General features: G+C 42.4%; 1 protein-coding gene across 1 annotated transcript; it reads left to right on the forward strand.

Moving 5' to 3' along the window:
• The first annotated feature begins 749 nt into the window (after positions 1 to 749).
• On the forward strand, positions 750 to 13,804 carry PPP1R17 (protein phosphatase 1 regulatory subunit 17). Its single transcript, XM_063098669.1, has 4 exons — positions 750 to 831; positions 4,806 to 4,958; positions 6,258 to 6,410; positions 13,725 to 13,804. Exons 1-4 carry the CDS (start codon positions 750 to 752, stop codon positions 13,802 to 13,804), a joined length of 468 nt encoding a protein of 155 aa, XP_062954739.1.
• The last annotated feature ends 4,661 nt before the right edge of the window (positions 13,805 to 18,465 follow it).

Genomic DNA, 18,465 nt, shown 5'->3' on the forward strand with positions numbered 1-18,465 from the left:
AAAAATCCATTCAAGACCTAAATCTTCTCCTGCCACGTCTCTACCATCGTCATAGCGTGGATGGGGAAGCAGTCACATTGCTTTACAGCTACAGAATGTAACTGAATGTACAGAATGATTCAATTCTGGTTCAAAGGATTCATTTTGTTTTTAAAAGACTGGGTGTGTAGTGGAAGTCTGCAGAACTAGATTTGGATATAGGCATGGCTATTTAGTAGAGGTGTGTCTAAATAAATTAGTTAAACTTCTGAGCCTCCGTTTCCTCATCTGTAAAGTAGACATAATCCTACTTTGCAGAACTCAACGGAGAAAATACAGGCAAGGTTTAATCAAGATTTTCTGTAACTCAGCTAACTTATTTCTAATTCAGACTCTGTAAGTATTAATTTCAAAATTCCTGAAGTGCCTCTGAGAGAAGGCAAATATTAAACATTTGATACCTGACAGTTACTGATAAATCTCTCTCTCTCTCTCTCTCTCTCTCTCTCTCTCTGTGTGTGTGTGTGTGTGTGTGTGTGTGTGTGTGTGGTGTACTTCATTTTATTTTGGCTTAAATCTCAAGTTTACCGTTTCTAGTAATTAAGTATAAGAAGCAGACTTGAAAAACAGGATTGAATTGGGAACAGAATAATAAGTGCTCAATAAATAAGTGATTTAATAAATGAATGAATGAACAGAAGGCATCCTTATAGACTGTTCCTATACTTCCATAGTGCTGGAGAAGAAATACAGACACCTGCCCTCCTTTGATGATGTCCACTGAGCAAATGCAGGCACTGGAGCTCTCAGAAGACAGACTGGACAAGCTAGACCCTCGGTGCAGCCACTTAGGTAAATGCTGTATTGTGAATGTCAGTAGTGGAAGTAAGAAAGCAGACGTCTCTGCTATTCAGTTCACAGGCAAATCAGAGAGAGGTCTCCTGAAACCTGATAGTCTGTGCCTTCTGGTGACAGCCAGCACCAGATGGGTAGGCAAATAGCCATGGGTCTGTGGGGTCTGCCATGTAAATATTAGCTGAAGCACTGGAGAGAAGTTCATTAGAGCTAGAAAAAGAGAGAGAGAATCCATTGTCCTCTTTTTGGAGTCTGAGTCCCAGGCAGAGCATTTGAGGCAATAAATGGAATGTGGCAGCATAGCTTGTTTCTAGTATTTCCTGACACACTTACACCCCATGTGCAGTGCCAATAAAATATTTCAAATATCTCTCTTTGCCTATAAAGACAGAATTTTAAATAGCCTTTTTCTGCTTTATTGTCAATCTGTTTCCTTTCCAGAACTGACTTTTTGCATAACCTTTGTAATGAAAATAACAGAAACATTTCTGCCTCTACCCATTTCTAAAAATGAGACACTCAGACTTTTGATGGATAGGCCTTTTGCATATTCATAGCCTTTGTCTATGCCTTGCCTGGTTATGACTCCCCCTCCTCTCCCCTCTCCCCATTTGCCATCAAGATATTTTATGTTCAGGATTTCTCCGAAAATGAGGAAAAATGCGGTTGAAGTAAAAATCAGAATTGAAACAAATGTCTTGCTCTCTGTACTGTGCACTGAGTAGTAAGCATCCGGGGGTTGATGGTGACCCATGACAGGTCCACATCCAGCCTGCACCTGTAGGAGAGACCCCACAGCTGGAAGCCCATTCTGAGCAACATTCCTTCCTTCATTCATTCATTCATTGAGCAAATGACTATGTTATGTATGAGTATGATACAGGATGAGGGAAGAAATAATTGTGCTACGTGGTAACAAATTTTTTAAATTGCCTTTTCAGCCAGGCATTAAGATATATAGTCCCAAGAGCCTGGGTCTAATCCTGATCCCATAACCTAACAGCTTTTTACCTGGCCTTCTGAGTTTCCTCACCTTCAAATTAGGGATAACAATTGTAGGGATAACCTTGTAGGTTTAGTGTGGGAACTAAATGAGATCATGTGTTCAGTGATGATATTAACATTTAACAGCTGGTAAAGCACAGGCACCAACAAATCAGAAAAGATGTTGGCTCATCCTATGTGCTGGAATGATTTGAAATCACCTAGTACATGAGTGGTTCTCAATAAAGTCCCCCTCTCACCTCCTTTTTTTGTGTACAAAACTTAACATTATATGGTCTATTGCTTTACACATTGCATGACCTCAATAAATGTTTATTAAGTTGAAATGACTGGATGAAATTATCAAAATCTTTTAGGTGAAATATTATTATTAAGTGTGGCTGAAGAGAATAATGCCATTTGCCTTTTTTTACTGTGTATAGTGATCTTTTGATGATGCAGGCATAATGATGTATGGTTACTAAATATTTCCGATGCATGCATATTTTCCTATGCATGTCAGGTTTTCTAAAACAAAGGATCTTCTAGACATGAAGTCCAATTGAACATAAGCTACTTGAAGGCAAGAACCATTTCTTACTTGTCTTTTTATTCCCAGAAGCTAGCACAAGGCCTGGCATATGGTAGGAGCGTAATAAACATTTGTCGAATAAACAAATGAATGAATGACACAGCTTATGTCTAGACCCAGAAAACTGAAATGAAAAAGTTTGACATGTAAAGCTACAGCAATAGGTACACGACTACGACAGTTGTCGGGCTGAAAGATCCTGGGATCCATTGGCAGACAGCATGAGCTCAGTCCTCAGCAGTAGCAGCAGTAGCAACAGCATACAGCACCAGCGGTGGCGGTGGCCTCTCGGGGCATCCCAGGAGCACTGGCAGCAACAGCCTTCAGCAGCAGTAGCAGCCTCCCTGTGGCCCCCGGGGGGCATCCTGGGGGCTGGGGAGCACTGTCAGAGCCACTCATCCTTAATACTTAAGTCATAACCCAGGACACCTGGGTGCACATGTGCAATTGCATTAGACAATAACCAAGGAACACCTGGGCACACGTGCATATTTACATCAGATGCTCGGCAAGATTCTGAACATCTGAGGGGCCCTGACCATTTTCCTTCACCATCCCTACAACACATTTAATCCTCATTGCTTTAAATAAATTTACCTGATTAGTTTCTTTTAAAAAAAGAAAGAGAAAAGGAGAGAGGAAGGAAGGAAAGTAGGAAGGGAGGGAGGGAGAGAAAGAGGGATGGAGAAGCTGAAAGATCCAACTGATCTCTGAATTTTCCCATATTCATTCATGTTTGCAGATCTAGCCAGACTGTATTCAGGCCACAGTTAGTGCTTCCAGAGAAGACAAATGGCTTCAATGCCTTGTGGTTTGTTTGAATCCTAACAGAATAGCTTCTTATACATACTATATTTCAGTCCATTTATTCAAGCATACATTCAACAAATTTCTATTCATTACTGTTAAAGAGATAAAAGACAAGATACCTGGTCATTAAAGAGGGCAGAAAAGACATGTGTAGAAATAATAACTAGATATCTTTTCCACTTTTTATTTATTTATTTATTTATTTGATGGCTGGCTGGTATGGGGATTCAAACCCTTGACTTTGGTATTATACCACTGCACTGTAACCAACTGAGCTAACTAGCCAGCCTAGATCATCTTTTAAAGGTGTTACTTGAGCAAAAATGCTGTGCATATTCAGAGACGGAGAAAGGACACCCAGGACTGGAATACAGAAATATTTATGAAGATGGGAGCTTTCCTCTGGATCTGGAGGAAGGTTAGGGGGTGAGCAATGGTCAGAATGAATATTTTTTGAGCGCCTGAAATAATAAAATGTACCACCTTTGTGAACATTAACAAATTACAAATCTCTCTCTCTCTCTCTCACACACATACACACACATATTTAATATCCTCACATTAATTTTGAAAGAAGTTTGACAATTTAATTTCCTAGAAATTCAGGCCCAAGTTCTCAGAACCAGCAAACGACAGAGTCAGTATTTGAACTCAGACCAATCTGACTCTACTTACCCACTCAACATGCATTTGTTGGGAGACAATTAAAAATAAAATTACAAAAAGAATACAATTCTTAAACTTCGGGAAACCTCTGTCTGGAGGACACAGATCATTACAGAACCATGAATGAGTGCTTGAACAGGCCAGAGAAGCTCAAAGGAGAGCAGCATGAAAAAAAGCCTGGGGAGAGGTGGAACGGAGCAAAGGCTGTGATCGGCAAGGAGTGATCAGATGGGATTCATTACATGTAATGACTTCTGAGGGACCTGATGTAAAAGCCAGGCTTTGAAAGCTCTAGTGGGGTATTGCATGGCACTGAAAAAAGTAAAGAGATAAATAAGACAGCAAGAGGACCTTGAACTAGGAAGGACAAATAGGAGAGCTGCAAAGCCAGGGGGCAGTGAAAAGACAAAAGCTGAAGCCAAAGCGTGAATTATCAGGAGGACTTTGCGGGTCATAGAAATGAAGGCAGGAGACGAATTTATTGAGAACGCTGGGGAAAACTAAGTCCAAGGGAGCTTGAGGTTCTGTACTGGCCCTTGGGGTCTCCAAAGAGAGCAAACCTTGAGCAAAGAAGATTGAGGAGCATTTAGCACAGAGAACCTGTTCTGCCATCAGAAACTTCACGCAAGCCCACTCCAGGGCTCAGCTGACCACATGTTTAAGTCCTTCTTTGCCTGGATGACCCATCCATTTGAGTTCTCTTAATTTGGAGTTTTACAGAATTCTAGTTTTCCATTTTATTATTTGTATTCATGCAAGGTTACGAAGTCTTCTGTAGAAGGGGCCAAAATAAATTCTTTTCTTTTTCAGACCAAATGACCTCTGCCCCTGTCATAGGGGTGATTGTAAACCAGCCGGTTTGTGGCTGGCCCCTTGCTCATGTTATGTCCTTTTTCTCTTTGTGTCCTGTCAAAAGCAGATGATCTTTCAGACCAGTTCATTAAGGACTGTGATCTCAAAAAGAAGCCAAGAAAGGGGAAAAATGTACAGACCACCCTGAACGTTGAGTCAGACCAAAAAAAACCAAGGAGGAAAGACACGCCAGCGCTGCACCTCCCGCCTTTCATACCAGGTGAGGATGAGGAGAAAGGGGGTCACCCTCCATGGAGCACATTGATCTTGCAAATCTTTCCTTAAATATTTGGGTAGTTTTTAATAATCAGTGGACTCCCCACCTCTGTATTAGGTACAATATGGCCAGCTGCTGTAACAGATAACTTCTAAAATATTAGTGGCCTAATGCAATATGTTTATTTTCTACTCACCAATAGTGGAAGTTGGGGGTGGGAGAGGCAAGCTCTGCTCCAGACAGTCATGCAGGGACCCAGGCTGATGGATTCTGACATCAGCAGCACACAGTGAGCAAGTCACCACGACCGTCCAAAGTCACCACAAGCATCAACATCCAGCAGACATGGGGGTGGGAAGAGTGGAGGATTGAGAGGGAGATTTATGTGGGCCAGGCCTCCATTAACCACATGGCCTCACCTGACACCAAGGGTAGCTGGGGACTGTAACCCAGCCGATGCCTAGAGAAAAGCAGAACAGTCTGGTGAAAAGCTAACATGTCCCTATGACACTCTAGGATGTGACATGTGACACTCTCTCCTTCCCTCCTGGTCATTTATTTAATGTCCGCTCTATTCACAACATACTTAGATGGACAGAAAACAAGTGAAACACTGGTCTTTCTGGGAAGGAACTTTCAGTTTTCTGAGAAATAACAGTAGCACATAAATAGCTGAAATAGACAGTAAGAAGTAATATCATAACAGAGGTCCTTAAAAGGACCACAGGAGGTCGGTACAGGTAGTGAATTGTGGAAAATTTTACAGAAGAAGCTGGTTTGGGAGAGTCATAAGATGATGGAGAAAAATTTTACCTATAGACCAAGGTAAGTAGCTGGTGGTGGAGGTAGAGCAGAAATGAAGTTATCTACTGGGTGGAAGTGAACCGCAGGAGCTTGCGGGATGGCAAACACTGCCCTCCTGCTGCAGAGGAGGGACTTTAGAGGCAGACAAACATCTCAATTCTTCTCTGACACCTAAGAGCTGTAATACCTTGGGCACATTCCTTTGCTTCACTGTCCTCACATATATGATGGTGGCAGTAATACTAAATTCCTCAGGGTTTTGTGAGGCTGAAATGAAATCAGGCATGCAAAACCTTTTGCATAGACGGTGTTCCTAATGTAGCCTCAATAAATACTAATTCTTATTACAATGAAATTTCCTTTATTAAAATAAGTTCAAAAAGCTGCATTGACTGCCCTCACCAGGTATATGTGCAAATATGCATGTGTGCACAGTCCTCACATAGTAGGATATATGTATTTGACCCTGTTTCTCTCTCTGTTTCCCTTACCATCCAGATGTGCTTTCAGAACATTTAATTAAAAGATATGATATTCAAGAGAGACATCCAAAGGGCAAAATGAACCCAGCTCTTGATAACACTGACCTGGAACAGAAAAAGCCAAGGAGAAAAGACACACCTGCCCTGCACATGTCCCCCTTTGCAGCAGGTAAAAGAGCTGGTGCAGGGCATTTTCAGGAGGTGATGGGAACAGGTCAAGGACCTGACCATCTGGAGGTGTCAGAGCACAGCCTTTGTCCTGGCCCAGCAAGCTGTGCTGCAAGAAGTGCTCTGGAAAAGAGCCATGGTTCCCGGGGGGGCTGATCTGGGGATGGGGCAGGGTCAGAGCATTACTTGTGCTTCAGCAGAGGTGGACAGACTCACTGAGCCAATGGAATAGAAATGTCAGGGGGTCCTTGGGAAGAGCTGAGATCCCCTCCTCCCCAGTCTTCCATGGATCATGCATCCTATGGCTGATGGCTGATTCTCCCAAGATGTCTGGACTAATTGACCATATCCTTAAAACAAGAAAGAAAGAAGGAGAAAGGGGGGGAGAGAGAGAGAAGCAGAAATATTGACAGCTATCTTAACATGTATCAAGTCAAACAAAAATATCTTAGTGAACTCTGGACAACCCCAGGTTATGGGGGAGCTAGTCTGTGAGGTATCGCCCTTGTCCCTGAGAAGTTTATGTGCAAGTTGAGAAATAACACATATATGTTCATGATTGGAGCATGAGACTCTGTGTGTGTGTGTGTGTGTGTGTGTGTGTGTGTGTGTGTGTGTGTGTGTGTGTGTGTGTGTGTGTTATACAGGTAGTTGTGTGGGGGGAGTAGCAGAGAGGAAAATGTACTTATGTTTATTGAGACCCTACTAAATGTTAGGTTCTGAATTTGGCATGTCCCATGGATTTTTAAAAATCAACTTAACACAAGAGAGTAGCTATTATCTCCTTGTACAGATAAGAAAATAGAGCATTTAATTAACTTTAAAGTCTTATGTGGATGAAGTTAATGGCTGCGTGGCTGATTGGCCTGATCAATGATGAGATGACTAGGTAGATGAACAAGTGGATCAAATTATGACCAAGATCAAACACGGTGACGTGGCAGAGCAGGGATCAAACCCAGGTCTGTCTCACACTTGGGCAGTTTTTCATTGATCTATGATGTGGTTCGGACTTTTAGCAGTACAGGAATCCAGAAGGAACACATTTGGGAGAAGATGAGATTTGGTTGTTATTACAAAACTATATTTCCCATTATTTCATTTAATGAAAAAAACCTAAAAAACCGCTCAGAGCAAGACATTATGACAAAAGCAGGCAGGGGCTTGAGATCCCCAGCTAGATTAGAGGTATGGTTGTAAGTTCTATGGGATTCATTTTCTCTGCCCATCTGTCCTTTTTGCTCTCCCTCTTCCTCCCTTCTCACCTCCTTTTATCTCTATCCATCTCTCCATTTTCACTGCTTACCTGTATACCAAGATGGGTATGTGACCCCACCTGGTCTTGTTCAGTGACAACTCTCTCTCTCTCTCTCACACACACACACACCACATTATTACAGACCAGCTTTTCTGAGCACTGACTATGTGAAAGCTTCTGAGATAACACAAGTGTGCTCAAAATACAAGAAGTTTAGGACACACAGAAGTCTAATCCTCAAACTATCTTCATTCTTTCAGCAAATATTTATTGAGTGCTTGTGATGTTTCAGGCACCGGTGCTGACAGAAAGTTAGCAATGAGATGCACACTAGGGCATGTGCTCGTGAGAAGTGCAATGAAGAAAGTGGGGGGGAGGGGAGTGAGCTGGAGGTGGCTTCTGCAGACGGGGTGCTCAGGGAGGACTTCTCTGAGGAAGGGACATTTAAGGAGAGACCTGGAGAAAGTGTGGGAGGACATCATGGGGATGACTGGGCAAAGAGGATCTGAGGCAAAGGAACAAGTCTGAGTGTCCTGGGGTGGCAGTGTCTTTGGCGTTTATGCATTCAATATTTATTGAGTACCTACTATATGCCAGACATGGTTCAAGTGCTGGGTATATGATAGAAAGCAAACCTAAAAGAAAAAGTCCTGCCCCCATCGAGTTTATGTTCTGGGCAAGGGAAATATAACTAAATAATTGGTCCTAACACAGGAAAAGGAGAATTTCATAAAACTTGCACCTTGGACAACTTGGACACCCTGAGATAACTTGTTCAGAGAGAGGGAAGGTTCTGAGGACTGCCTTTCTTATGTCCCTGGGCAGGATTGGTTGGCCCTCAGTGACACCCTGCATTAGTCTTTTACTGTATTTAACCCAAGTCAATAGACAGCTAGCCACAGCTCTCTTAACTCATATAGGACATGAAGGGCAAACTGCTCTCTCTTTCCTAACAGAAGCGTGGGAGCGTGCCAGCAGGATCTCCCAGGGAAGGGGCCTTCCACACGTGACTCTGCAGCATCCTGTCTTCTTTCAGAGTAGTTTTACTATTGGTCAAGGGGTCCAGGGATCTTGGTATGACTGATTTAAGAATAATAGCCAATAGTCACATTCGTTAATTCCAACTGTTTTCCAAGGGAAGAAGGAATTGTTAGCTGGTGATAGTTTCATAGTAGAGGTTCCCAATGTTAATGAGGTAATGAAATCTCTGAGAGGTCCTGCCATGAAGCAATCACTTTGACTTTAAATAACTCAGCTCTGATCTATTTGCCATAGAATTGTTTTCCCCTTCTGCCTACTAGTCTAGTCTTTCTATAGGAAATTCTGCCTTAGAATTGTATATAACTTAAATCAACTTTCCACCTTTTAGTTTTTACCTTTGTCAAAGGATTGCTGTCCCCAAGTAAAATGAGACAAAAATAGAGCAGAGTAAGGAGCAGAGACAGGCAAGGTGGAAGGGAGCATGAGGAAGCACTGGAAAAACAAGCCAGGGACCAGGTGGGAGGGTCTGACCCTGCCGCAGCTGCACGTTTCATAGGCTACACGCATTCGTTCCCACCTACACTGAGTCTCCAACTCATCACACATTTCCCCTAGGCTCTGCCTCTGACCAGGTCCCTGTTACCTTTCAAGACTCAGCCAGGTCAGAGTCTCTGCTAACAGACCCCTCCCTCCAAGCCCCAAACGACTTTTCTATTCTGAACATAGGCATGCAAATACCCAAGACTTTGTCATCTCTTTCAGTATTGTTTTTATTGTTCTTGCTGCTGTTATTGTATCTGTTATTTAATTCATTTACATCAACCACTTGCTGGATGAGTTCATGAGGACCGGGCTGCAATTGCCTTATATTTCTGGTATTGACCTTGACGTCTAGTCCACTCCTTTCTGTATAACAATGCTCAATACATATATGCTGATTTGATATTCTATTTGGCAGTCGTAATTCTGCAGTACCTGATGAAGACTGGTTATTTTCTGTCCATTCTTGTATCTGTCTTTACTGAAGGCCTTCTAGGGAAAGACTTGGTAGAGGGACAAAATACTTATGCCAGGTAGTCATCCTAGAACACAACACTGAACATGGGCTGTGGAGTCAGAAAGGTCTAGGTTTCATCTCTGTTTCTGCTCCATACTAGCTTTGTGACCCTGAGAAATTAACAAACTATAAGATACCCCTTCATTTCATCTATCCCTGAAAGGCAGACCACAAAAACTGTCTCAAGTGTTGTTAACACAATGAAATAAAGTATATAAAGCACTTTGCAGAGTTCCTGGCATATTGAAAGTCCTCAGTTAATATTAGTTCCCCTTCATTCTCCATTCAATCTTATATTCTTTGAGATAAGTCAAACCATTTCTGAAGGTGAGAGTTCTACTAGCCACAGCATTTTACCTATTCATATGAACCTGCTGATTTAAGAAACTTTCTAAAGTGTTGAGCTCTGTTCACCTGGCAGTGGAAGCTGCCTACATCTCCATACCTTCATCCTAAGAGAACCACTTCCTGACTGAATAAAAAATGTTTATCAAGTAATGCAGAGTTAACAAGAGTTTATGGGGAGGAAGGGGCTGTATATCCGCAGACTCTGCACACATTATGGAATTCCTTGAGTCAGCAAATCTCTGTGTTATAAGTATGTGCAATTACAGATATTGTTGTGTGATTCTAGCTTTTATTAGCATATTAGCTGAAGTACTTTATTTTTGAAGAGGCTTTTAGTATCTAAAGATTTGGCAGTAATCGAAATGCTAGTTGAACTGATGAGGATAGAGCCTTGGGCAGATGTTCAAAAGACTCACATTGGCTCTAACAAGGGTGTTGAGCGGAGCTCACAGAAAAATGTACTCTGGAGATATTGCCTCTCATTAGCCCTTGGCAAGAGAAAACTGGACAAGGATCCACTCTCTCTTCTAAATCTCTTGCTAACGACCTTCATTCCCCTAGGTTAATGAGCTTGTTTGAGAGATTCCAGCTGCCAGCACACCCCTCAAAGGGGAATCATCTCAGGCTTCCCCACCAGCCCCAGGCTTGTTCACACTGTGGCCCACAGTTGCCAGGACTCCCCATCCTGTTGCCTGCATGGCAGAGGGAATTGGTTGTGATTGGTCAAATCTGGGTAGGCAGGGCCTGCTGAAGAGAGAAAGAAGTCTATAGTTGAGGTCTGTGACCAAAAGAACCAGGCACAGTAAAGAAAAATGAGGCAGGAAGCATTGAAGAGAAGTGTCCTGGAAATCTTCTGGAAAATTGGTCCATGAGCCATGAACATTTGAGCAGTTTGGGGGATCAGAGATCAAAATTCTGTACTTGTAAAAGGACAGGGACCAGTATGTCCATTGAAAGTACCACTTCTTCTGTCCCACTGTGAATAGAGCATTCTCCCTGGTGTGGCTTATCAGGAGAGGTTGTGCCCTAGTCCTGGCTTCCTCAGATCAGAGGCACAGATTTGTAATGTGGAAGCCCAGCTTTAGGGGTGCTTTGGGTGGGCTCGTGCTCGAAAACAGCTGCTGCAAGGCTGACAGGCCTTACAGACCTTGGACTGGCAGTCTTGGCCTTAAAACTCACCTGTTCTAACAAGCAACCAAATTCCCTAAATTCTCCTGTATATATAGAGAGAGGATAAAAAGAACCGACATTTGCTAAATCCCAAGTCTTGTGCCAGATGTTAGAACATTCTTTGAGAACCTCATGGTTCAGTATGGGAGATGGACGTATTGCCCAATAGTTCCTACAGTGTGAAAAGTGCTTTAACAGAGGTACACGCAAAGTATGATGGGTGCATGAAAAAATGTGGGCCTAAGTCTATTTGGGGGGATCACAAAAGGGATTTTATAAATGATTATTTTCTCCAATTTTACAGATGAATAAACTGAGGCTCAGATAGGTTAAGTGACCTGCTCAATGTTAAATGATCTCCAAAGGCAAAGCTTTCTGGCTCTAGAGTCTACATTCCTTCAATGACACACCTCTGCTTCCCACAGGAGAGCACAGGGACCAGGAGAGGGTTAATCCAGATAAGTGTTCCTGACACCCAGGTCATCTTCAAGATCACCAAAGAATCAAGAACAAGAATGCAGAGATGACATGTAAACATTCCTGATTTAAGGCTCATCCTAAACAATGATATCCATGAAATCAAGAGTTTGATGAGCTACCATATGTTTTTTTCATTATAAGACATTAAAATTAATGCTTAACTATATTAACATGAAATGCTAGTTCAGCTTCCCCTTGAAATTGTCTCCTATGCCCTGTGGACAACTCAGCCCACTTTGGGAAGGGGTGACCTTGACAATTTGACAGGCTCCTCCCATCCCTGAAATCCCAAGACTTTCTCTCTCTTGTTTTTTTTTGGCCCAGATTATCATACAACTAACTAGGTTTCAAGGATACTCAAAGTTACCAGAATGTTGACCAGGATCTGGGAATTGAAAGGCTCTTATTCATTTTGAATCAATCTAAATTTGTCTTAATGTGAAGAGATATCAAAGCAGGAAGGAGGAAATGTTTTCAGTCTCAGCATAGCTACCTCTATGTTCACCTACCATGGCAGCCTTAATTTCAGATAAAAATCCAAACCACTATGCACTGGTATAAGAGAAAATATCACCCACTGTGTTTCATAAGTGATTTATGCAAAAGCCTTCATTTCAGCCAGACTCTTGAAATTGTTTTTCTCCTCCAGTAAATATCAGCTAATTGGTAAAGAACCCATATGCACAAACTAGGAACTGAATCAGATGAATAGTGATTAAAATCAACAGTTTTCATTAATTTGCCGCTGTTAAATGGAGTCCGGTGTGGTAGAAAGGCCTCTTGTGGTACATAGCTTCCCTCCCTCAAGTTCAGATCTTTCTGAAATGCTGCATGAACTAAAAGGTCTCTGATTAGGAAAAGAGGGCAGGAGGTGGGGCAAGGCAGTGGGGGGGGAATAAAACTGGCTGCTGGAGCAGCTGATGGAAATCCTGGAATCATGGCTTGAATCACGGCTTCTTTGTCCTTTTATTAAGTGACCCTACTTTACACTTCACAGGATGCACAGACTCCCCCAGACCTCCTCGGCTGGTCTTTTCTGAGCGGATCAATCCAAAACGTTTTGCTCAGATTTCTGAATTTTGCAGAGCCGTAAGTTTTTAAGAACAAAATATTGTGGAACCCAACATAGGGATAGCAACTTTTTATTTTGCCTAGTAAGGATGCTTTTTAAAAAATCTAACATGTCTAGAATTTCATAACAGAAAGAATATTTTGACTCTCAAAAGAAGGAAATGAATCATCTCAAAATTTTTTTTAAAAAAACAGCTTTTAAATTGCAGCCGTATAGCTGTGTGAAAAACTCACTACATTTTCCTTATTTTCTCAGTTTGCTCTGAACCATGTGAACTTTATCATCTACTGGTACTGACATTTGGAAATAGCATGTCCATAGCTCTGGCTCAATATTTTCCCCAGACGTTAGCAAAACGCTTTTAAGTTTGAGTTCAAGAGGCTTACCAGTTCTTTTCAAAAGTAAAACAAACTAGCAAATTGTCAAAGAAAAGGAAAAACTGGCACTTAGTTGCTCACAGGTACGGCTCTGTGCTGAGTATCATTACATGCATCTTATTTAATTGTCACAATAGCGCTTCACAATAATGTTAGTGTCCTCATTTTATATACAACAAAATTTAGGTGTGAAGGTGTTATCTGGCCAACACAGATTAAGAGAGTGGCTGAACTAGAAGCCCAGAGAAGTTGGACTCCAAAATTTGTGTGTTTTTACCATCCTTCTGTGCTGCAAGCTTGGAGCAGAACCAGAGAAGAGGGCAAAGATTGCTTCTGACTCCTGGGTTGCGCATCCCCTTGTAACCAGAGTGGTGTCCTCATTGAGCACCTCTGGGAAGGCCAAATAAGGCCACCCAGTTCCCTCCCTCTCAGTTGGCACCATTAGCAGTGAGCTTTGCAAACACTAAAATGTTTCTGGGTTGCCATGCTCCTGTGTAATGTGTCTACGCCGCAAGGTTGTCTCGTATTTTAATTAGAGGCACTTAATTGCACGTCTGCGTTTTGTTTTGCAGGTGTGAGGCTGCTCAGAGATGAGAGACCCAAAGTGATCGTGGAAGATGACGAAAGGGATGGTGACAAGATAGCTATTTAAAGATATTTCCTCTGAGACCACTTGTAAATAGGTTAGATTGTTTCCCTATGGTGACCTAGAGAAAAAATAGACTTTCCTCTCTCAGTTTGTTACAGTCTGACTTTAAGATGCAGACACCTTTTCCCCAGGAGGTATTCTGTATCAGATTGCCAGTCACCTCTTTGTCTCTCTCTTCTTCCTTAAGCATGGTTTCTATTCCTACTTTTTGAATTTTCGTTTCTAAGGCAGTGGAAAGGAAACATCACCCTGAATTAGGAGGTATCAGGGAAAGCTCTGGTGTTCAGTTTCTGCATCTTCTGGATCAATTCATGGAGCAAAGAACATGGAAAAAAATGGAAATCCTTTGCTTCATGGTTTATGCTGCTGGACAGGGCTTGACTTAACATCACCCAAACATCAGTCGGAGTGGAGGCTCCCCACTACCAGTTAGGGAGGTGAGAACATTGGGTTCTAACTCACTGATTGCTTTGGAGAACATGGTCTTTAATTTTTCTTGTCTTATCTCAAGAATCTAGTGTCTCTGGTGACATTTCTATGATCCTCATATCAGATACTCTAAAGGAGAATATATGAGCTAGGAGAGCCAACCCAGCCCACCATGCCTTGGCTGAAAATAGAAGAGGCAGAGAGTGCTGGTCTGTCTGAGAAGCTTAGCACTATTTCATCATATTTAATTTTGTTTTTTAAAACAACTGTTCTTGACTACGTTCTCCTGACATTTGCAAGTTGTGTCACAAGTGAGCTATTACTAATGATAGGTAAAATACCAATGTGTGTGATGAATTTGCTTTTGAAAAATTAAGGTCAGTTGAAGTCCATTCTGATATTTTTAGCATTCTCACTTATTGAGCATTCTCCAATATGTTTTTCTGGATGGGAGGGAAAGGTGCAGTGTTAGCTAATGAGCGGGAGTCTATAACCCCTGCCCGAGCCTGCCATCTGTGGGTGCCCAGGGGAGGGCTTTGCACCTGGGCCTCATGCATCAGGTAATAGACAGGGAGAAAAGTGAGAACTATTATTAAAAGGAGGAAAAATAGACATTCAAGCAGATCATGCCTAAAGGTGACAATCTGGAAGTTCTGTATATACTCTGACTTCAACAGTTTATTAACCTCTTCTGTCATTCTGTCCCCCTCACAAATATGGAAAAGATGCAGGACTCTACTGGAAATAAAGAAAATTCTATCCACATATTTTTGCCCTGGTACATTTTTCCTAAAAATACCCTATTTACTTAAGGTAATAAAAAGCAGAAGTTGCAAAATAGACTTACAAAGCTTTGTTTTGTTTTGTTTTTGTTTGGCCTACAGAGGTTTAAAAATATTTGAATTAGCTGTTAATATTTAACAATCCAATCAGGAGAATTTACATAAAATTCAAGATTTCCAGATTCTCTTGGAAAAACATCTCAAGACCTGGCAACTTTGGGCCTGATTAAGAACATGGCAACCACTGATTTGGATCCCCCTAAGGAAGCCCCAAGTCATGTTCCTAACGAACTCTCACCCTGTTGATTCCAGTGCTCCACTCCCACTTCTGATGGCCTCCATCACAGCTTTGGGGGAGGGGAATAGGAGTGTGGCCAGGCTGTTGGTTGAGGCATAAATGGTGAAACAGGCCACCATAAAGTCTTTAAGAAGCCAAAAGCAATTACAGGGATGTGGATAATAGGTAATATTGCTACCGAAAGCAATGTTTTACCAAGGGATCCTCATTCAGAAAACATAAACGCACTCTCATCTTATCATATTTGCTGTATAAACATGGTTTACAGCCACAGTCATGCCCGCAGGGTGTGCTCAATAAACTCCTCGGCTGCTCAGAACAGCCCCCACCATTCTGACTTCCTGGGGTGGGGTGGAACATAGACTGGCTGGTGTAGAAACAAAAGCCTTGGGTTCTAGCCCCAACTTTGTGACGCTGAGCAAGTCCCTGGAGCTCTCTGAATCAGGTTCTTTATCTCGAAGCTTAGGATCATAATCTTTTGCCTTCTTCACAGTTTGAGAATTAAATGAAATAATGTGGAAAAGAGCTTTGTAAGCCAAAATACCATATCTAACTGTAACACAAGATAATTTTAAAATGCCTTCAGAGCATGGACTATTCCTTTTCTATTGCCAGATCCCCCTGACCTGGGTACTGAATGGGTAGAAGTTACATGGAATCAACTCGCAGCACCTGAAGAAGGAGTTCAAGTGGGGCGATCCCAACATTTAACGGGAAGACCAGCCCTTTCTTTCTGGGAAGACGGGCTTTGTGACAGAGGCCCAGCCTCAAAGGAGCATAAGCAGAATGGTGAGGGCAGTACCAGCCAAACATAACCAAACCTTGAATATCACCGGGGTGATTTGGGTTGAAGCCAAACCTCTCTCATTTCCCTCGCCCCATGAAGCCCTTTTCTGGGCAGGTAAAGTAGAGGTTTAATGATTAGGATTACATCCTGACCAAAATAATTCACAGCACATTGCAAATAACTTCCCTCCAACCAAAGAATAGTTACATCAAAAAACTAAAAGCATTACACGCTCGCTGACTCAGAAAGAAGGCCCACATTACAGGTGTCCCCACAGAACTGGCAAAGCAGTTGGCCATTTCTTCATTCTGATGGCATCTACCTGGAAGCCAGGCCACCTGAGATGAGCAGGTACTAGGCAAGAGAGACTCAGCTCTCTTTCAAAAGCCCCGTATGGGGCCTTTATGGGCCTTTCTTTAAATCCAGACACCCTCTAAAAGCTCTTGGCTAAGATCACACAGCCAACTTCTAATGCCTAATTATCACTTGGAGAGGCAGAAGCTGGTGCTGAAGCGTCAGGATAGGACCATAAAGGACTCAAGCAGTGTTTCCTTTTAAATGCAATTAAGTGAATTCTCCCTTCCCAGCCTGTGTTGTCCAGGTTGTTTTCTTAAAACAAGAATAGACTGAGATAGCATGTGGTTGTGAAAATAAGTTAGTAAAGCAATTATTTTTGCTAGCTGAGAGGAAGAGGCTCGTTACATAATGGATTTTGTAGACTCTCTGTTATCCTGCGTAAATGAGGCTCCCTCGCCACTTGCAATTTGTAAGTGTGAAAGTGTTACTCCGAAAATTCCCCAAGGCAGTGAGTGAATGCACAGGAAATGGAGGAACTGAGAATACCTTTGTCCAGGTTTCCTGGACATGGCTCATCGCTGAACTGGCTTTAATGCTTGATCTGTGCAGAGGTTCAGAACGCTGTAATGACCGTAATTCTTAACCCCAAATATCAGGGCAGAAGACTCACTACAGGTAAGTGTCCTTATCAGGAAAACGACATTCTATTTGATATCAGCTCTGCCCTGGAAAATTCAAGTTATCAGCTTACCTTTCTCAAGAAAAGGATGAGTATTTCCTTATCTGTGGTAGCAGGTCCTTCTAGCAAGATGCGATTCCTCAAAACAAATTGCAGGAGACACCTTGGGAAGAAACAACGGGAAACGGAAGACAGTTCGCTCATTCCAACCACCGTGGTTCTTCCATCTGGTGCCAAAAAAGCACTTTGAGGGTCAAATAAAAACAGTAAACTGCAGATCCTTGTGTCCTTATAGTCCTATAGTAGAGTTCCAGAAAAACAATATATACTTTCAGATTTATCAGTCAAATTATATATACATTATATTTTAAGTGTATCAATACACTTAATGGCTACTTAAATAATGCCCTTCAGGAAAGGAACAATGTGCTCTGAGCTCTCGTGTTTGTTCAGTCTTTTTTCTGTATCTTCTCATTTGAGCTTCAAAAACAGCCCTGGGAAAGCTAAGTATCCAGGAAAGCTGAGTTAAAGAGGAAGCCAGGACAGGAACTCGGGTCTCAACTCTTAGTCCAATGCTATTTACATAGTACAGAACAATTCTGAAAATCCCACTTAAATCAGGGTCTAGAGTAGAGAGGAGATTATAGAGGGAGGTCTTTCAGTGATCCAGAAAGGAGTATATTATGTAAGTGGTTTCTGACAGTGCCTTTTTTCCACCGTCTCTATCTCAGTTTTTGAATCAGGAAGCATATTAATAAATACGTTCAACTTTCCAACACCCAAAATGTAATCATTGCACCAGACCCTGTATTTCAGGGAGGTGATGAGGTTATTTTTGTCTTCCTGCTCCACTTCAGCCTCCATATTATCCATTCTCTACTTTGCAGCTGGAGTGACCCTTTTCACACACATCTGACCCTGCCAGATCCCTCCTTAATGTCTTCTCCTTGCTTAGAAGAAAGGCAGAGATCTTGAGGCAAGGCCCTGCTCTCCCCAGCCCCTCTGGGCTCCAGTGACATTGGCCTGTGCCTCTGCTGGGGGTCATCCTCTCCCTTCCCTTCCCCTGCCCCGCCCCCACCCCAACCTTCACCAGCCAGTGAAGTCCTGCTCAGCCCCCAGAGCTTAGCAAACTGCCACCTCCTTGGGAGAAACTGCTCTTCACCCTTTTATCCAGACCAGGTTTCCCCACGTTCGGCAGCCCCCATGTTCTTTTTATCCATAGTTCTTACCTCTTTTTGTGATCATGCATTTGTTCACGTCTGTCTCTCCTCACTGTTGTAAAGAGGCCATGAATGCAGCGATTATGTCTGGTTTGGCACGACTTGTCCCCTATACCTGGCATAGAGTTTAGCACGATATAGATGCTCAAGCAATATCCATGAGCGAATGAAT

The sequence above is a fragment of the Cynocephalus volans genome, chromosome 6 (assembly GCF_027409185.1).
Source record: "Cynocephalus volans isolate mCynVol1 chromosome 6, mCynVol1.pri, whole genome shotgun sequence".
Lineage (NCBI taxonomy): Eukaryota > Metazoa > Chordata > Mammalia > Dermoptera > Cynocephalidae > Cynocephalus > Cynocephalus volans.